This window comes from Hemitrygon akajei, chromosome 6 (assembly GCF_048418815.1).
Source record: "Hemitrygon akajei chromosome 6, sHemAka1.3, whole genome shotgun sequence".
Taxonomy (NCBI): domain Eukaryota; kingdom Metazoa; phylum Chordata; class Chondrichthyes; order Myliobatiformes; family Dasyatidae; genus Hemitrygon; species Hemitrygon akajei.
Window position 1 is genome coordinate 137255319 of NC_133129.1, and position 20910 is coordinate 137276228.

Consider the following 20910-nt stretch of genomic DNA (forward strand, 5'->3'; position numbering starts at 1 on the left):
TTGCCTTGAGTTATATTTTTCATAGTACAAATATGTTGTATTCATTCCTGGCTTTCCTAAGTTTGAAATGTTTAACCAAATTCTATAATTTTCTTTGGTTTGGGTTTAATTGTCCTTCAGCCGAATACAGGAGTACACCCCAATTAAACAGCTTTCCTTTGGGACCAATTTGCAATACACAGTACAAACAATCACACAGAGCACATATAGAAAAGTTACAAAAATTTTTTTAAAATAATATAGCCAAGTGCCTGAGTGTCATGGCCTGTAGATTGCTGCTGCACAGATGTTGTCCTGGAGCCATGCTTCTGCAAGGACAAGTCACAGCAGTTCCTCATTTTGCACAAGTGCAGCTGCAAACGAATGTCATCTAGCTTGTCTTCCTGGGAGAGAATACTGGAGGGCAGCACCGACAGGAAGGACCAGCCCCTAACCCAGTAGGGATCCAGCAGCACCACAACCAGTTCTCTGGTTCTTTCCATCATGTCCCTAACTTGCGGCCTACTCCTCAGTATGTAATTTTGTATCTTCCTTCCTAAATGCAGGAATATTCTTTATTCATCATTTCCCTCCTTGTTTCTTGGATGACTTAATTTTGATGTTCTCCTCCTCATCTCCAACAAGCTTGAAGTGCCTTGTTATCTATAATCACATGTATTACTGGGGTGAACCGTCTGTTAATAGATAATATACAATCAGTGCCCACTTAATATAAGTACCTCCTTTACCGAATAACATGGCTACTGAATGTTTGTCTTCTGTTGCCTTTCCCGTCCGCTTCAAGGTTCAATGTGTTGTGCATTCAGAGATGTTCTTCTGCCCGCAGCATGGTTATTTGAGTTACTGTGCCCTCCTGTCAGCTTGACCATTCTGGCTATTCTCCTCTGACCTCATTAACAAGGCATTTTTGCCCATAGAATTGTTGCGCATTAGATTTTTTTGGTACCATTCTCTGTAAACTCTCGAGATGGTTGTGCAGGAAAATCCCAAGAGATCAGCAGTTTCAAAGATACTCAAACTACCTTGTCTGACACCAACAATCATTCCATGGTCAAATTCACTTAGAATACATTTCCCTGCCATTCTGCTGTTTGGTCTGAGCAATAACTGAACCTCTTCACCATCTCTGCATGCTTTGATGTATTTATTTGCAGCCACATGATTAGCTAATTAGATATTTGCATTATCAAGCAGGTGTGCAGGTCTACCTAATTAAGTGGCCACTGAGTGCATAAATGTAACCTTTGATTTTTCTAATAGCTGAGTATTTGGTTATCAGTATTATATAAATATTATTAGAATTTTTAAATATAGCAGAACATTTCCAATGGCAAATGTTACAAATTCTAGAGTCTAGTGCTCTTCTTTGCGACACAGGTAATATTTTTGATTTTCATTCAGGTTGGAAACTTTGCCGAAATAAGACAGCACTCAAGGCAAATCCATTTACAATCAAGCAAAGGAGCAGGCTGAGCAGAAACAGACACCTATGGCTCAAACTTAAACTGCAATAACATCAACCTGAGAGAGAACAGGCTATTGTACAAGATCTGAACTTTTTCAAAAGTACCGTCTAGAATGTACTTGTATAGAGGTAAAAGAATGAAAGGAAAGTTTGAAAGAATGATAGTGTTAGTTCCCTATACATATTAACTGTGACTTCCTGTTAACTTTAGTTATGTACATTAGTAATATCCAGAATGCTTTTAAAGGTGCTCATACATACAGTAGTATGAGCAGCCAGTTTTCTGCTGCAAAGTCCTTAAAATTTAGTCATTAATTAGATTTTAACTCTTCTCTGACTGAGCCTTTGTTTTTGCATAGTTAAATGGGCATGGACTTGCTAAGTCTAAAGTCGCCCAGCGTTTTCGCAGAGTCCTCTTACTAGGTGTAGGCTCCAAGTCAGGCTCTGGGTCTACCTGGACCCCTTGTCCCAGGGGCAGCAGGTGGTTCAGATGGAGAATCTTGACAGGCCTGTTTCCCTCCTCTGGTTTCACCCGGAAAACTGGTAGTTTTGGCATCTGACTCTCCACCACATAGGGTGTAGCCGCCCAGCAGTCAACCAACTTGTGCTTTCCAGGTATAGCCCCAAGTTCCTTATGAGGACTCGGTCTCCCGGCAGGAGTTGGGAGAACCTCACTTTTTGATCATACCTCTTCTTATTTCCTCGATTCTGCTTGGCGGCCATGACCCCAGCCAATTCATAAGCCCTTTTCAGCTCCCTCCTCATATCAGACACATACTTCAGATAAGGCTTCGGTGGTAAGTCACCCTCATCAGTCCAAAAACAAAGATCAATGGGCAACCTCGCCTCACACCCAAACATCAGATAATATGGCGAGTATCCAGTAGCCTCATTTCGTGTACAGTTGTAACAGTGAGCCAGATGCCCAATATGCTGACTCCACCTGCTCTTCTTGCTGATCTCCAGGGTTCCGAGCATGTCTAGCAAGGTCCGATTAAACCTCTCAGGCTGAAAGCATTTGATCGTATAGAGTGGAACTACCTTTTTGCAGTCTTAGAAAAATTTGACCTCGGCCAAAGTTTCATCTCTTGGATCCATTTGCTGTACCTGTGTCCTACTGCTTCTGTTCTAACTAATTTTCAGAAATCCCAAGTATTTAATCTCAAACGTGGCACCCATCAGGGATGCCCCTTAAGTCCCTTTCTCTTTGATTTGGCTATAGAACCTCTGGTGATAGCATTTCGAAATTGTCCTGAATTGACCGGGATTTGGAGAGGGGGTGTTGAGCATAAAGTTTCTCTCTATGCTGATGACTTATTACTCTTTCTCTCAAATCCGTCTACATCCTTACCTCTAATGTTTTCACTTCTTGACCAGTTTAGCCAGATCTCTGGCTATAAACTCAACTTACATAAGAGTGAACTTTTCCCAATTAATAAAGAAGCACAAGAACTAATATTTCGTGATTTCCCTTTTAAAGTAGTCCATAATCAATTTACTTATCTTGGAATTACAGTCACAAGGAAGTTTAAAGATCTCTTTCGTGAAAACTTTGTCAATCTTTCATATGCTATAAAACAGAGTCTGGTACAATGGTCACCTCTATCTATGTCCTTGGTAGGTCGTATTAATGTTGTTAAAATGTATGTTCTCCCCAAATTTTTATACTTATTTCAATCTATCCCAATTTTTATTCCTAAATCTTTTTTTGATTCCTTAGACTCTATTATTTTGTCATATCTGTGGCAGAATAAGCGCTCTAGAATTAATAAAATCCACCTCCAAAAATCTAAAAAAGAGGGTGGCATGGCTTTACCTAACTTCCGCTTATATTACTGGGCAGCTAATATACGTTGTGCTGCCTTCTGGTCTTTCTTCCACAGTCAACCCGAGTGCCCTAACTGGGTGGTAATGGAGTTGAGCTCCACTAAAGAATTATCTATATCTGCACTTCTTGGCTCTGCACTCCCTAGCAGTCTGCCCAGATCAATAGCTGATCCTCTGGTTAGACACACTTTGCGTATATGGGCTCAGTTCAGGAAATGCTATGGTTTCCAGGGGTTTTCCGTTTCTAGCCCTGTCGCACATAATCACCTTTTTTTACCTACTACGTACGATTCAGCATTCCATGTTTGGTACAGGAAGGGCATTAGACATTTTGAAGATCTCTTCATTGATAATCGCTTCGCTTCTTTTCAGCAGCTCTCCGTTAAGTTCAACCTGCCTAACGCTCACTTTTTCAGATATCTCCAAATCCGACACTTTACTGCTCCTTTAATTCCTAACTTTCCTGAAATGCCTGCGAAAAATGCTATGGACCTATTTCTTTCCATTAATCCACTAGGTAAAGGTTTAATTTCAATTATCCAAGATAAACTAACAGCCTTACGACGGGCCCCTGTGGATAAAATTAAAATGGCCTGGGAGCAGGATTTAAGTATCTCCTTATCCGAGGAGAGCTGGGACTCAGTTCTCAAATCGGTTAACTCAGCCTCCCTTTGTGCTCGCCATTGCCTCTTACAGTTTAAGATTGTTCATAGAGCCCATATGTCTAAATCTAAACTATCTCGTTTCTACCCTGGCATTAGTCCGCTCTGTGATAAATGCAAGAGGGGCGTGGCCTCTCTCATCCATATGTACTGGTTCTGTCCTAGCTTGGAAAAATTCTGGAAAGATGTCTTCACTACATTATCGGGTATTCTGAATCAGCACCTAGAACCTAACCCCTTAATTGCTCTGTTCGGTTTTTGGGGCGAGACAGATTTATGTCTGGGTCCGACCAAATGCTGAATACTATCCTTTGCCTCTCTCCTGGCGAGACACTTGATCCTCCTTGGATCAAGGAGAGATGGAGAGATGTTGCCCCGCCCACTCATGCGCAATGGCTTAACGACATTATGGCCTGCTTGGACCTCGAAAAAATTCATTGTTCAGTTCTTAATTCGGATCTGAAGTTCCATAAGGTCTGGGGACCTTTTATCGAGTACTTTCATAACCTTCCTCTTGATTGGGGTTTTTTTTTTCTTTTTTTTTCTTCTTTTCGGTCCCTTGCTTTCAGCTCCCTTTTTTTTTCTGGTAGGCATTATTATCCTCTGTTGCTAAGTGTATTCACAGTCTGGGAGTTTGACTGTCCGGACTTATACTCTTTATACTGTGTGGTGGTTGGTCTAGAGTTGTTGTTGTTTTTTTCTTGTGTTGTGGGGCTTGGGGAGGACACTAAGCTCACTTGTCTTTAATTTAGGTGCTTTTTTGTTAAATTCTCTTCCTTTGTAGCATATTGTTATTGTATGCTTAATCTTGCACTGTATTAATGCTCCTCAGTGGGATTTGGGGTTTTTAATTTTGTAAAATGTTTTGAAAAACTAATTAAAAAATTTAAAAACAAAAACAAAAAAAAAACCTCTCAGGCTAGGATTGCCCTGCAGGTGATAGGGAATGGTCCTCAACTTCTCATCTCCATGCATGCCCAGTATTCATAGATGAGTCTGCTCTCAAAGTCCCGTCCCTGGTCACTATGTATCCGCCTGGAAAGACCATAATAAACAATGACTAAAACATTTGCAGTGTTGCTGGCATCGGGTTCTATGGACAGGAAATCCATACACACTAGGTTCGGGGGCCCTGCTCTCTGCAAGTGTCACAGGTTCATATCAGGTTAAATTTCCAATCATTTATAAGACTCTCTATAGTTTGCTGCTTTATCTAATCACATTCGGGGCCAGCAAAACTGGTCTCTGAGCAATCAACACACACAAAATGCTTGCGGAACGCAGCAGGTTAGGCAGCATCTATAGGGAGAAGTGCTGTCGACGTTTCAGGCCGAAACCCTTCGTCAGGACTAACTGAAAGGAAAGATAGTAAGAGATTTGAAAGTAGGGGGGAGGGGAAAATGCGAAATGATAGGAGAAGAGCGGAGGGGGTGGGGTGAAGCTGAGAGCCAGAAAGGTGATTGGCAAAAGGGATACAGAGCTAGAGAAGGGAAAGGATCATGGGACAGGAGGCCTAGGGAGAAAGAAAAGGGGAGGGGAGCACCAGAGGGAGATGGAGATCAGGCAGAGTGATGGGCAGAGAGAGAAAGAAAAAAAAGGGGAGGGGGAAAAAAAACTAAATATATCAGGGATGGGGTAAGAAGGGGAGGAGGGGCATTAACAGAAGTTAGAGAAGTCAATGTTCATGCCATCAGGTTGGAGGCTACCCAGCCGGTATATAAGATGTTGTTCCTCCAACCTGAGTGTGGCTTCATCTTGACAGTAGAGGAGGCCATGGATAGACATATCAGAATGGGAATGGGACGTGGAATTAAAATGTGTGGCCACTGGGAGATTCTGCTTTCTCTGGTGGACAAAGCATAGGTGTTCAGCGAAATGGTCTCCCCAGTCTGCGTTGGGTCTCACCAATATATAAAAGACTGCACTGGACGCAGTATACCACACCAGCCGACTCACAGGTGAAGTGTCGCCTCACCTGAAAGGACTGTCTGGGGCTCTGAATGGTGGTGAGGGAGGAAGTGTAAGGGCACTTGTTCAAAGCCTTCCCATCTATGTTCGTGACACTTCTCACGCTTTGAATTTTTTCAATGATTTTAAGTTCCCTGGCCCCCACTGCCTTATTTTGACTATGGATGTCCAGTCCCTATACACCTCCATCCCCCACCAGGAAGGTCTCAAAGCTGTCCGCTTCTTTTTGGATTCCAGACCTAACCAATTCCCCTCTACCACCACTCTCCTCTGTCTAGCAGAATTAGTTTTTACTCTCAATAATTTCTCCTTTGGCTCCTCCCACTTCCTCCAAACTAAAGGTGTAGCCATGGGCACCCACATGGGTCCCAGTTATGCCTGCCTTTTTGTTGACTTTGTGGAACAGTCCATGTTCCAAGCCTGTACGGGTATCCGTCTCCCTCTTTTCCTTTGCTACATCGACGACTGCACTCCTGCACGCATGCTGAGCTCATTGACTTCATTAACTTTGCCTCCAACTTTCACCCGGCCCTCAAATTTACCTGGTCTATTTCTGACACCTCCCTCCCCTTTCTTGATCTTTCTGTCACCATCTCTGGAGACGGCCTATCCACTGATATCTACTATAAGCCTACAGACTCTCACAGCTACCTGGACTATTCCTCTTCCCACCCTGTCTCTTGCAAAAATGCTATCCCCTTCTCACAATTCCTCCTTCTCCATCGCATCTGCTCTCAGGATGAGGCTTTTCATTCCAGGACGAAGGAGATGTCTTCCATTTTTAAACAAAGGGGCTTCCCTTCTTCCACCATCAACTCTGCTCTCAAATGCATCTCTCCCATTTCCCGCACATCTGCCCTCACCCCATCCGCCCACCACCCCACTCGGGATAGGGTCCCCCTTGTCCTCACCTACCGCCCCACCAGTCTTTGGATCCAATGTATAATTCTCCGTAACTTCCGCCACCTCCAACGGGATCCCACTACCAAGCACATCTTTCCCTCCCCCCTCTTTCTACTTTCTGCAGGGATCGCTCCCTTCGCAACTCCCTTGTCCATTCATCCCCCCATCCCTTCCCACCGATCTCCCTCCTGGCACTTATCCTTGCAAGTGAAACAAGTGCTACAACTGCCCTTACACTTCCTCCCTCACCACCATTCAGGGCCCCAGACAGTCCTTTCAGGTGAGGCGACACTTCACCTGTGAGTCGGCTGGTGTGGTATACTGCGTCCAGTGCAGTCTTTTATATATTGGTGAGACCCGACGCAGACAGGGAGACCGTTTCGCTGAACACCTATGCTCTGTCCACCAGAGAAAGCAGGATCCCCCAGTGGCCACACATTTTAATTCCACGTCCCATTCCCATTCTGATATGTCTATCCATGGCCTCCTCTACTGTCAAGATGAAGCCACATTCAGGTTGGAGGAACAACACCTTATATACCGGCCGGATAGCCTCCAACCTGATGGCATGAACATTGACTTCTCTAACTTTTGTTAATGCCCCTCCTCCCCTTCTTACCACATCCCTGATATATTTAGTTTTTTTCCCCCCTCCCCCTTTTTTTCTCTCTCTGCCCATCATTCTGCCTGTTCTCCATCTCCCTCTGGTACTCCCCTCCCCCTTTCTTTCTCCCTAGGCCTCCTGTCCCATGATCCTTTCCCTTCTCTAGCTCTGTATCCCTTTTGCGAATCACCTTTCTGGCTGTCAGTTTCACCCCACCCCCTCCGCTGTTCTCCTATAATTTCGCATTTTCCCCTCCCCCTTCTACTTTCAAATCTCTTACTATCTTTCCTTTCAGTTAGTCCTGACAAAGGGTCTCAGCCTGAAACGTCGACAGCGCTTCTCCCTATAGATGCTGCCTGGCCTGCTGCATTCCACCGGCATTTTGTGTGTGTTGCTTGAATTTCCAGCATCTGCAGATTTCCTCGTGTTTGCCTCTGAGCAATCCATAGGTCTTTTCCAACCCCAAATGTCCAGAATATTCATGAAGTGATTTCAACGCAATCCTCGGATACTTCTCGGGCAGAACCAGCTGGCAATGCCAAGGACAGTCCGGGGGTGTCATGACCCGGTATAAGATCTGGTTCTTCAACTCCATCCGAGGCTATTCTTTCAGTAATGGAGGCACAGAAGCGTGTTTCGTCTTCTCCGCCTGAGCCATGTCTCCCTTTAGTGGGACTTAGACTAATTAGACATTCCAAATCCGACCACTCTTTCCCCTCACTCCTCAGCAATGATAGAACCCTGTCTGTCATTTTCCCAATTTATAACATTTTTAAAATATTAAATAGCTGATTTTAAAAAAATTGTTTGGGGAACTTTAGATTTGATGAGTCATACGTACAGATAATCTGAAGAAACTGGGATTGCAGAATAATTGCAAATAGAATAAATTTCCCTTATTTTATAGTATCTTCTGAACTATGTTTAATCTGCACTATACTCAGTATTTCAGCATAAAGTCAGCTATTGATCCTACTATTAGTAAAGTGCCTTCAAGTGCAATGTTGAATGAACATTCTATTAGCTCAATTGTGTTATATATGGACTTCAGCAACTCCTTTGACAAGGTCCCACATGTAAGGCTGGTCCAGAAGGTTGAATCTGATGAGATCTAAGGTGACCTTGCAAACTAAGTATAATATTATATTGCTGGTAGAGTCAGAGTGGTAGTGAAGGGTTGTTTTTCAGATTGGAGGCCTGAGCCCAGTGCAATGATGTTAGCATTTATGCTGGATCTCTGTTACTTGTGATTTATATCAATAATTTGGATAAGAATTTAAGGCATTAACTGTAGTATGTTTATGGATGCTACCAAAATTTGGTGGCAAACTGGACATAGATGAAGGCTATCTAAGATTACGATGGGATCTAGATCAACTCGAAGTGGGTCAAGGAAGGAATGGCAGATGGAATTTAACTGTGTTAAGTGTGAAGTGTTGCATTTTGGGAAATTGGCAGGGCTCTCCAGGATGTTGAAGAACAGAATGACACCTTAGTACATGTACACAGTTCCCTGAAAGTTGTGGCACAGACAGGGTGTGGAAGGTGTTGTTTGGGACACTAGCCTTCATCGTTTAATGAGTGCAAGAGTTGGGATGCTCTGTTATTGCTGCACAAATCATTAGCAAATTGCCAATTGATGGACGATCGTTTGCATTTCTGGTTGCCCTGCTACAGCAAGAATATCATTCATCTGGAAAGAGTGCAGAAAATTCACTAGGTATCCTGACTGGAGAATTTGAGTCACAAGGAGAGATTAGGTAGACTGGACCTGTTTTTCTCCTGGAGTATAAGAGACTCGGGCGACCTGAGATAAATCAAATAATGAAGAGCACAGATAAGGTCAGAGTGCTTTTTTCCAGGGTAGGAGAGCTCAAAACTGGAGAGATTCAGTTTCCTGTAATACCATGGGCTCTTAACTTGATAAGCAGCCTCATATGTGGCACCTTGTCAAAGACCTTCTGAAAGTTCAAATATACAACATCCACTGCATCCCCTTTATCTATCCTACTTGTAATCTCCTCAAAGAATTCGAACAAGTTTGTAAGGTAAGATTTTCCCTAAGGAAACCATTCTGACTTTGGCCTCTTTTGTTCTGTGTCACCGAGTACCCCACAACCTCATTCTTAATCAACTCCAACTCTTCCCAACAATTGAGGTGAGGTGTATAATTTATTTTCTGCTGTCTTCCTCCTTTCTTAAAGAGAGGCATAAATTTTGCAATAATGCCTCCACAATCTCAACTGTTGCCTCTTTCAGATCCCTAGGGTGCAGTACTCTTAAGTCTTTTTGAGCACCTGCTGCCTTGTCTTAGTAGCTGCACTCATTTCTCTTCCCTCACACCCTTCAACATCTGGCACACTGCTAGCTAGTGTCTTCCATAGTGAAGGCTGATGCAGAATACTCATTTAGTTCATCTCCCATCTCCTTGCCCACGTTATTATTTCTCCAGCCTCATTTTCTAGCGGTCCTATATCCTCTCATCTCTCTTTTATTTTTTACATACAGTACTCGAAAAAGCTTTTACTATTCATTTTGATACTGTTTGCTAGCTTGCTTTCATATTTCATCTTTTCCCTCCTAATGATTCTTCTAGTTGCTCTCTGAAGGTTTTTAAAAGCTTCCCAATCTATCTTCTTGCTAATACTTGCTTTGTTGTTTGGCCTCTCTTTCACTTTTACATTAGCTTTGACTTCCCTTGTCAGCCACAATTGTACTATTTTGCCATTTGAGTATTTCTTTGTTTTTGGAATACATCTATCTTGCACCTTCCTCATTTTCCTAGAAACTCACTTCATTACTGCTCTGCTGTCATCCATGCCAGCACCTCCTTTCAATTTACTTTGGCTAACTCCTCTCTCTTTCCTTTACTCCACTGAAATACTGCTACATCACACTTTCTCCCTATCAAATTTCAAATTGAACAATCATATTGAGGCAGCAATCCAGAAATTACTACCCTGGAGGTCCTGCTTCTCAGCTTTCTGCCTACTTCTCTGTTTATGCTGTACTTCTCTGAGTGAGGTTTTACACTTCTAAACACAAAGAAACCAATAAGCAATTAAATATGGTTTCAACGGTTATAAATACTCAACTTCAACATATTGAGTGTAGACAGGCAACTTTCTAGAATTACAATGGTTTCACATCTCAACTGATACGACATCTTTGAAAATTCAAATGCCATTGGATGGTCAAAAGAGTTGAACACAAAACTACAGGCACTCAAGATTTTTTTTTACAGCATTGAGAATGGATCCCTTATATGCAAACAACAAGAATATTAATTGTCAAAGCAAACATTTTGAATTGTGCTTTAAGTGGCAGGGATGTATTTAATTATGCACTTATGCAGGAGATGGCCATTTAATACATTGCCCAGTGTCAGTTTTGGGAACATAATGAGATATTATGTTAGTTCCAATTAACATAAACATTTGTTTATTGTCTTCCTTTTGCCTAGTTACAATAATGTCAAATCGGAATGCCCCACACCCAATAGTGCATTTCATTAGCCTTAGCTTCAAATAATGCTACCTTGTTAGCCTTTTTTTTTGAAGACTGGTTCTCATTTTTATTATGTACCCCTATCCCCTAACTCCTGTAAAGTGTCCCATGCCTAATAATCCCTGAGAAGGAAGAGAACTGATTAGTAGTTTGTTTTGGAAATAAGTGATCTGTATTCCTCAGTTGTTTTAATGTTTAAATCAATAATTGTAAAACTTTTAACTTGGATTCATGTAAGCATTTACAAGAATCCAACTGAAAAATATACAACTATTAATTAGGCCTAACATTGACAAATACTGTATCTCAAATGGGAAGGAGCAAAGGAAAAGGATCACTCTCAGAGCCTAAGGCTTTACTGTTATTGTAATCATTCTCACTTAAGCCTTGTCTGTATGAACAGACTACCAGGTTATAGTTATGGAAAAGGACAGTGTTTATTAATCCACTGGAAACATGCAGTAAGGTGACTTGAGTGAAAGCGTAGCAAGAGAGAACGCAGCAGTTGATAGTGCTTCTCACAGGAAGTAATGGTAGCTTCCTTGCAGGGCTTTGGAGATGACCAAAAGAACCAATTGAAAGAAGGAGCTGGGCTAAGAGAATGACAAACACACACACACACACACACACACACACACACACACACACACACACACACACACACACACACACACACACACACACACACACACACACACACACACACACACACACACACACTCTTTCGCTCACTCTCGCTGATTCCCTCTCACTCACACTTTCTCACAGTCACACTCACTCAAAGATTCAAATAAATCACTATTTGGAAATGGATCCAAATTGTTCAAACAGCATTAGTTCAGTTGCAGTTTATTCTTGGCATTGTGTACCACGGTGTAATAAACAAGGAAATAGCATTTTATGTCAGTAGTCAGTAAGATAATTGCAGGAATGAACATGCTCACAGCAGTTTATTAAATCGGAATATCTCAAAATGTGCATCTTTGTTATTTGAGTTCCCAGGTTATTTTTGATTCCTTTTTACATGTTGATGTGCATTTGCCAGTGGATCAGAACTGAGGTTATGCTTACTTGACAAAGGTAACTTTGAGAAAGGAGCTAATGGTGAGCTTTTAGAACCTTCTTGTTCTTCATGCAGTTTGTTTCTGATCACTATAAGAGGAACAGAGTTAACATTACAGCTCGATGACCTTTTACAGACAGACAGACATACTTTATTGATCCCGAGGGAAATTGGGTTTCGTTACAGTCGCACCAACCAAGAATAGTGTAGAAATATAGCAATATAAAACCATAAATAATTAAATAATAATAAGTAAATTATTCCAAGTGGAAATAAGTCTAGGACCAGCCTATTGGCTCAGGGTGTCTGACACTCCAAGGGAGGAGTTGTAAAGTTTGATGGCCACAGGCAGGAATGACTTCCTATGACACTTGGAATGCGTCTGGAATTCCTATTTTCGTGGAATGAAATACCATAAATCTGAAACATTAATGGTGTTTTTCCACCCACAGATGTAGGTGATTATTTCCAGCATTGGCTGTTTACTTTTTAACTTTTTTATGTACATTTTTGATGTCAGTTTGCCATTGGAAGGAACATTAACTCCACGGAGAGGGAAGGCAGCTATGGGATAAGTCCCCTCACAGATGCTGGCAAAATACTATTAGTAATACTTGGAACATTGGTTATCATCCTGAAGATTGATGAATGTAATTGACAGACACGGAAAAATCTGTTGTGCAGGAAAGTACTTTCTTGCACTCTATCATGAACTAATTGAACCTCAATCTGATTACATATTTGGCAAACATTTAGCTAAAATTATAATATCTGTAATTTAAGAGTCGTGGAGGAAGTCTCTATTATACTTTCAGCTCTCTATCCCTCCAACAACACTCACATGTACAATCATGACTTGACAGTAATTTCCACCACAGCAGACTAATTCACTCATCAACTAAGTCTTAATTTCTATTCACTGTGCACAATCCAGTATGTGTTAATCTAGATCAACTAATTCTTGAGGAATAAATAATGTCTGCCAAATTCTGTCATAATGTACAAGGGGGAGGAAAGAGTTGCTCAGCAAAAGTATGTAGGTATAATTTTTCATAACAAGTGGAGTCATAAATGATTAATGCACAAGTTTTAGAAAATAATTTTAATAAGATGTAAAGTTTGAGTGATTGGTCTCTGAGGACTTTTGAGAAAATGTAGAATAACACTTTGACATTCACCAATGTTTTGCTCTTCCTGCAGAACTGAAGCCCAAGTCAAAATCAGGAAGTGTATTTCCCAGTACAGATGTTTTGTTTTTCTTTACAATAAGAAGTTACAGATATTAAGATGTAAATAGTTCTTGCATTTTGATTTAAATGTGTAGCTCAAAATACAGCATTTAGATATTTTCCCCATGATGGATTGCAAGTCACTGTTTAAGTAATTTTCTTGAGGTAGTCTATACACATCATCACATTTTTTCCAGCTGGTTATCTGTTCTATGGAACTTCATCTGCCAGTTTTTATCTATCTTGTTTGTCTTGACTCGTAATTGTTCAAAGGGATCTGATCTGTATAGTATAGTATGTTCTTAAAAAATTCTTTAATTGGATGCATTCTTCACGTTTATAACTATGTTATTGTGATTTTTTTTGGTAATACTTCTGTCCACATTTAAAATGTAAACCTTTAGGTTACACATCATCCAAGCTTGTAACTAGCATGCATCCCCGTATTTACACATACTGTACTCTGTGGCACAGTGCGAATCTTCCTTACTCTTTCACCCAGAGTATTGGCATTGTTTTGAAACAAAGAATGTGGATTCCAAGTTAGCTGCAAGGTAAAAATTATTTTCAGTGCCTTGAAGATTCATACCAGTTGTACTTTTTATCCCTGGTTCTTAAGAAACTACTTTACTCCTATTGATATGCTGATATTAAAGATAAAGCTACCTCCCCACCATGCACTCACCTTCAACATCATTGGAGTGGATTTCTTAAAAATATGATTCACTTTGTTTACCAATTCCTTGCTAGTACATGCTAGCTGTTTTATGCTTCTTATCCTGCAATTTCTTTGTTGTCTGCAAACATTTCCAATGACTGTACTGTTATCTCAGGCAGCAGTAGACATGCCTTTTGGAGAAGGGGATTGTTTTTCAATGCATTTGAATATTGAGACCTGCAAACTATCAACTTCAAGCTATATTTGGTGACAAGGTTGCCTTGCTTTATAATAGGTGTTTTCACCTTGGAATATAATGCCAATGTTTTTTTAAGCCAGTCTATTGTGCTAAGCAATGAGAAATCCATTATTCTTCTAAATAATCTAAGTTTGACACAAGTATTTTAATAGGAATTTCTTAACTTACTGGTCTGAGATTTGTTGTGTAACTGTCCTTTTTCTCTTTACAGGAGCAAGTCAAAATCTGAACTAAGCTTTGAAACTCTCTATCGGACAAAACAGAATGTTCAGTGCCAAAATGATCCTGTTGAGTTGCTACTAATGGACACTAAGGAGAGGCTGGTAACTGATATAGAAGAACGTAGGGCACCACTTGCTACCATGGAAAGTCTTTCTGACAATGAGTCTATCTATAGTTTTGATTCACGCCGATCCTCTGGATTTCGCAGCATAAGAGGCTCACCAAGTCTGCAAGTTGTAATGGAGAAAGATGAGTCACATTGTTTCTACATTGATCCAGCAATTCCAGAGGAAAATCCTTCCCTTAGTTCCCGGACTGAGTTACTTGCTGCAGATAGTTTATCCAAACATTCTCAGGAGGTGCAGCCATTTGAACCACTGCAGAACAGCTGTTATTCTCTACCTAGCCCCCTGCAAGCAGATTTTGGTGAGCAGGAGAACAAACAAGTCACAGAAGTGGAAGAAGATAGCTTTTCAGATAAGTTGCCAGTAGAAGATGAGAGTAAAGAATGGACAGGAAGCCTGCGAGAGGTGCCAAGCCCACAAGTGCTTGAATTTGCAGAGTTTATAGACAGTCTTTTCAACTTGGATGGAAAAAGCAGCTCCTTCCAAGATATTTATCATTTGGTACTTGATGATAACTTAGAGGAATATAATGAAATTCCCAAGTCAGTAAGTGAGCACGAGATCTTGATGCGGGCACAGTTTGAACCCAATTTAGTGCCAAAACCACCCCGTCTGTTTGTCGGATCAGCAGATGCTGGAACCTCATCTGGGATTTCGGTGTCTCCATCCTTTCCATTTAGTTCAAGTGGAGAGCTGATGGACATTACTCCAACCTGCATTAGCAGCCAGGAGTGCCTGACTATGGATACAAAGTTGAGAACTTCAACTCCAGCAGACAACCAATCCAACTCAAACAAGCCTGCAGAACTTGTCATCTCAGCTCTATAGAACTCAGTGAAGTACTAACAGAGCACATAAGCATGCTAATTTATAAGTGATGTTGTTTTCCTTAAAGAGTAGGACTGTGAAATTTTAAGAATAAGAATAAACCACTTTTGCCCGCAACTATAAAATCAAGGAACAGACTTTGTATAAAAGACCCTAATGGATAAAGTCCTCGTCTTACTAGCAGCCATCATGTTGATGTTAAAATGTAGTTAATCTGCACTTTCCTATATAATTTATTTTTAATCTTTTGGTCTCATATATGACCAATGAATATACAAAAAAGATCTCCAGTGAGACTAATAGTGTCAGTTGATATTTAATTACCAAGGGAGACTTATTTTTAAATTAAATTGTGTGATGTGGAAGTCACAGGAAAAGCTGTCATGGTCCACTTTTAATTGCTCAGGAACAGGTGCTGGTGAGCCATTACTTTGAACTACTGCATTCTTTGTCTTGTACATTGTGAGATTGTTCGGTAGAGTTCCAGGATTTTGATGACAAAGGAATGGCAGTATATTTCCAAGTCCAAATGTTTCGTGACTCTAAAAGGAACTGGGTGGGGTGGGGGATGATGTAACATGCTGGTAACCCTTTTAGTTGACAAGTTGCAGGTTTGACAAGATGGTGTGATGATGATGATGGATGGCATAAATGTTCAAGATGGTGATGGAGTGTTGGTCAAGCAAATTGTTCTGTCGTTGGTGCTGTAAGGTTTCTTGATTGGTTAAAAAATGTCATTGAGGGTCAGGAGATGAGCTATTCACCTTACAACACCCAGTTACAATGGCCATCCTTGTGGCAGATCCAGTTAAGTTTTTGGTCTAATGTGTTCTCAAATTGCAAAATAACTTTCAAAGAATATTGTTTTATTTTCATGAATACAGTTTAGTACTGGGGCTTCAAAGCCTACATCAATTGGGTATCATGTAGGCCTCTCTACAAACCTCAGCTGACCAATGTTTCAGTGTGTGATATTAGTATTGCAGTTACAAGTAGTAAAATAGTTAGTATTCCAGCATGTTGGACATAAATAGGAAACAGTGATGGAAATCTAGAAATTCTCAGGTTTGGTTAAAATCTGAATGGAAAATTGTTAAGTTAATATTTCTGGTGAGATCCTTACAACAGCTAGTTCCATCACATTCTAAATTAAGAACAGAAAATGCCAGAAATACCCAGGAAATTTGTGGAGAAAGAAACTTTAATTCTAAGCGTTTCTAGCATTTTTTTAAAATTTCATATTTCCAGCATATGCAGTTTTATTGCAATGCATCAACTTTCAATATCAAGGTTCACTCAGATTAATTATCATTCTGGTAATGATCAATGTGTCAATTTCTACCATTTTCTTCAATTTACAATTCTGTGTTGAAAATTGTGTCTAATCCTTAACATTTTAATTTTTCACAAAATTAATTAATGATATTTTGTAGGAAATAATGATTGATAATTTAGTCCATGTTGCATTTTATAACCCATTTATAACTCCTTTATTTGCTGTATTTTTGCAGTAATATCATTGCTGTCTGAAACTGAATATTCCTGTTCTGCAATGGAATTTGCTGTTACTCCCTCTGGTAACAGATAGACTTAATGGGGAAAACAAATTCGCAGATAGACTTAATGTGGAAAACAAATTCAGCTTTTATTAGTTCTTTTCACCGAAGTTATCATTTACAAAACTGGATAGTGCAGGAGCTGACATCTGGGTGCTGAAATGTTAAACTCTCAAAACCATTAATGATTACTTTAAATAGTTGCAGTGGCAGTAGCAATTGATAGTTGAAGAACTGGCTATTAGGCTGTAAGCATTCTATCATTTCTGGAAGTGGCCTAGCAATTCTAAAAAAAAACTTTCTATGCTCAAATTTTATGTCTGTTCTGGACATGCCATCATTGTTACATTTCTGCCACTTGCTTTAGTAAGTGCATCACAGTTGCTTTGCAAAAAAAATTGTATTCAAATGCAGTTTTGCAGAATGAAATCTTGGTTATCTTCACACTTAAGCTTTGCAAGTCTTGAATTCAGGCTATTTTTTAAAAACAATATTTGTTGACCATTACCTGATAAATTTGATTGGCCTTATAGAAGACAGTATCTTATTTTCAATAGTTTATTTTAATAATGGCTCTAATCTCTTATCTTTGCTCTGTATAGTTCTCAAACATTTTATAGCTATTGTCATTGCCAAAATCTTTGCACATTTGAGCATTGCTAACACCAAATGCTTCTCTACGCACAGGTGGAAAAAACAAGTGAGCAGTGGAGTCAGCTGCTTAAAAATATTTCATTCTTTTGTATGAGCATAAAAGGATCAAAATAGTGTATGCAACTGGGTTGGTAATAATCTCAGCTGTCCCAACTGTTCCTGAACAGTTGTCTGTAAAAGTCCTACTCTATTGCTAAGATTAAGTTTTAGGAAGGTGAACGTGGAACTAAAGGTACTTGTAAGGTACAAGAAGCTGAGGTACGCTGAGCATGCAGCCGATGTGCAGCAACATGGCTGGAAAGCAAGGGTCCGACCGGTGGAAGTAGGCTGCAGAGGATTTGTAGAGGATTTGTACCCACATCAACATCAAGGCTACTCCGGGAGTTGGGAGTGTGAGGGTAGACACATCGACAAGCAGTCAAAGACCTCTCCAGAGCTGCTGAAAAGGGTAGTCAGTGGCTCTGGATGAAGAGAAAGGACTCCATCTGGGCCCCCACGTGAGTGAATGGCATCTAGGGGGTGAGCCCAGGACGCCGGGATTCACTGCTGAACCCTCCGGAGGTGTCGTGGGCCTATCAGCGAAACACTGAGGAAAGAGGGTGCCCACTTGATAACCCAGAAGATGCCACCACTCACTTGGCTACCCCGCAGAGTCTAGGCAGCATGTCGCAGGAGTGCAAATAAGGGATATTAGCATCTAGTCCTGCATAACATACCTCCCACCCTCTTCCACTTAAGCAAACCAAAAAAAAGTAGAACTGTATTTTTGGAGGGTTGAATAAATAAAATATTTGTATTACAATATGGGTAGGTTTGGCATGAATCAAATAACACTAAATCCCAATGCTGGACTAATTAATATTAATATTCCTACTCAAGCAACCATGAAATTACTGGTATATAGATTGAAAAAAGATGATTGCACTGATATACCAGGTGAGGCTTTCCTGTAGCTGCTGTGGCATAGAGGTGGGATATTTTTAAAGAGTTTTTGAGAAGCTTTACTCTGCATAAGTATGCGTGAGATCAGATGTTCTATTGTGTGTAATTACTATCCATCACCTCAGAGTGCAACATTGGAGACAAAGAATGTACTGTGCATTATGATAACCTGTGCTTGTACTTTCATTTTATGCATGTGATAGCAAAAACAGGACTGATAGAAATTACACTAACATTAACTGGAAAATTGTTTATTGTCTGTACATGTTTAAGGTTAGTTAATTTTACATTGGATATATGATAAATCAAGTAATGTCTTTCAAGGATATAGTTTACCACAAATATAAAGCCTATATTGTTGTTCATATAGCATAGCCTACTTTAATTAAAATTGCATCACTGCACTAATGTATTTGAATAAATATAAAGAAACAACTGTCAGTCTTAGCAACAAAATGAATTTTAATATAATTGTTTAGACTATCATATCAAGAAATGGACACCTATTTTCTGTATTGTGATAAATCCTAGAATATTTATTGGAGAACTAAGCTTGCAAAGAAACTTGATTCTTTTAAATATTATTTTGTACAAATGAATTATACTGTGTAGTCATTATGTAATGCAGAATAGGAAGTAAAATAATATTGATTATAATACCCACACGATACAAAACAGTTCTGATGTAAGCAGCTTGCTTTTTATTTTAGTTAATCTACTAAATATCAGAAAGTAAAATTGTATTAGCCCATGCTTGGTTGTTAATAGCCCATAGGTTGCTTGATAATAGATAATCTTAAAAAGTAATTTTTCTATTGCATGCATTTTAAATATACTATTGTAACTTGAAAAATGTGTTTCCCTCAAAAATCTATTAGATGCAAGTGCTAGCAAACATTTATTTTACTGAACAACTTCATTGGAATTGGCATTGCTTCCACAAGGTATATAATGAGAGTACTCAGTGGAAACACATACCAAGCTAATGTCCAGAATCAACTAATCAGTGCAAGTTCTGAAAAAATATATATTTGCTTGCAGCTCCCATCAAAGTATATAAACTATATTTAACACAATTTTATCAGATTAAAATACCCAATTGGACTTGAAGGTTAAATCTCACTTAATTTGATTATTGCAACTACAGGTGCAGCAACTAAGGAGATGCCAGTTTTCAATCCACCAGATACAAATCTTATTCTAAGACATACATCTGAACTCTCTGATAGGGAAATAGTTGGGCACAATGAAGTGTCTCCAAAGGAGGTCCCTCTATTTCACCTGCTAATCTATTCATTAAAAATACAATTTTTATTGTCTTTTCTCACTTCAGTAGCTTATTCAAGACTTTGGAAGCTGTATTTTAACTCCACATTCTTCTTTGCTAAGAAAATTGGAACTCCACACATGCATATTTATTTTCGTTTAGCCCATGTTCATACTCCAGTTAGTAATGATCTGACAATATCTTAATTAAAATATCTAAAAATAAACAGTTAAAAGTTACCATTAATTGAACATGGGATAAAAAAGACTTCAATGGGATTTTGCACATTTGGTAATATTTGACAACCAGGTCCTTTACAATTGATTTTTCAGCATGCAGGTCTTGCTGACATTGTCAATATTTTATTGTCCATTCCCAAAATACCCTTTAAGATAATGTGGTAGTGAGTCAACTACTACAGATCTTTTGGTAAGGTACTAACATTGTGATGTCAGATAGCAAGTTGTAGTATTTCAACCCAGTAAGAAGAAAGGAGCAGTGATGTATTTCCAAGTGATTTGGAATTAAACTTGTAGGCAGTTCCATTTTTACTATTGATGGTGAAGGCCAGAAACCTGGAAGATGTGGCTAAAACAACATGAGTAGTGTATTTCAGAAAGAGTATACACTGCAGGAGATATGGTCAGAATTTATAATTAAGGTGTTAGGTTGGATGTCAGTTACTCCCTTGTACTGATCAAATAAAAATGATGTTCTGCCTTAATGCTTTTTTTTAGAAAATTTAATTTGCAGCCTCGGTGGCAATCTAAAATGTGCAGCTAAATGGCTATACAAGTAATACAAAGTTGGCAACTCTTCTTAGATTCTTCATACCCTCAATGCATCATTTATACAGTTGTCTCTTGTATACAAATTCTTTACACTTTTAAAAGTTATTGTCAATTTTAGTGATGATCTTCAGGATGCTGGTTATTTAAGAAACATTCTCATATTTGACTGCTGATAGGAGAGCTGTTCTAGTTCAGCATTGTCATATTGTGTAACAGATTATTCATGGAATAGAATTAAGGGATCATAAACATCTTGTTAAAATGTATGCATCGTGTTTATAAATATGTTGGCTGATGCCACATTGAGTATGTATTTGCCTTGAATCATAGCCTGCACCATTCAAGAGGCTACAAGATCTTAATTATTGAGATACAGCACG

The 20910-nt window shown here is 39.5% G+C and overlaps 1 protein-coding gene across 7 annotated transcripts in view; it reads left to right on the top strand.

The window, feature by feature from the left end:
* Positions 1-18907, top strand: part of dagla (diacylglycerol lipase, alpha) — a 350361-nt gene extending 331454 nt beyond the window's left edge. For all 7 annotated transcript variants that reach the window (XM_073049359.1, XM_073049360.1, XM_073049358.1 and 4 more), the window contains one exon: positions 14357-18907. In XM_073049359.1, coding sequence (XP_072905460.1) covers positions 14357-15320 — 964 coding nt within the window. In that variant the 3' untranslated portion in view covers positions 15321-18907. The remainder of the gene's footprint in view (positions 1-14356) is intronic.
* Positions 18908-20910: the final 2003 nt, after the last annotated feature.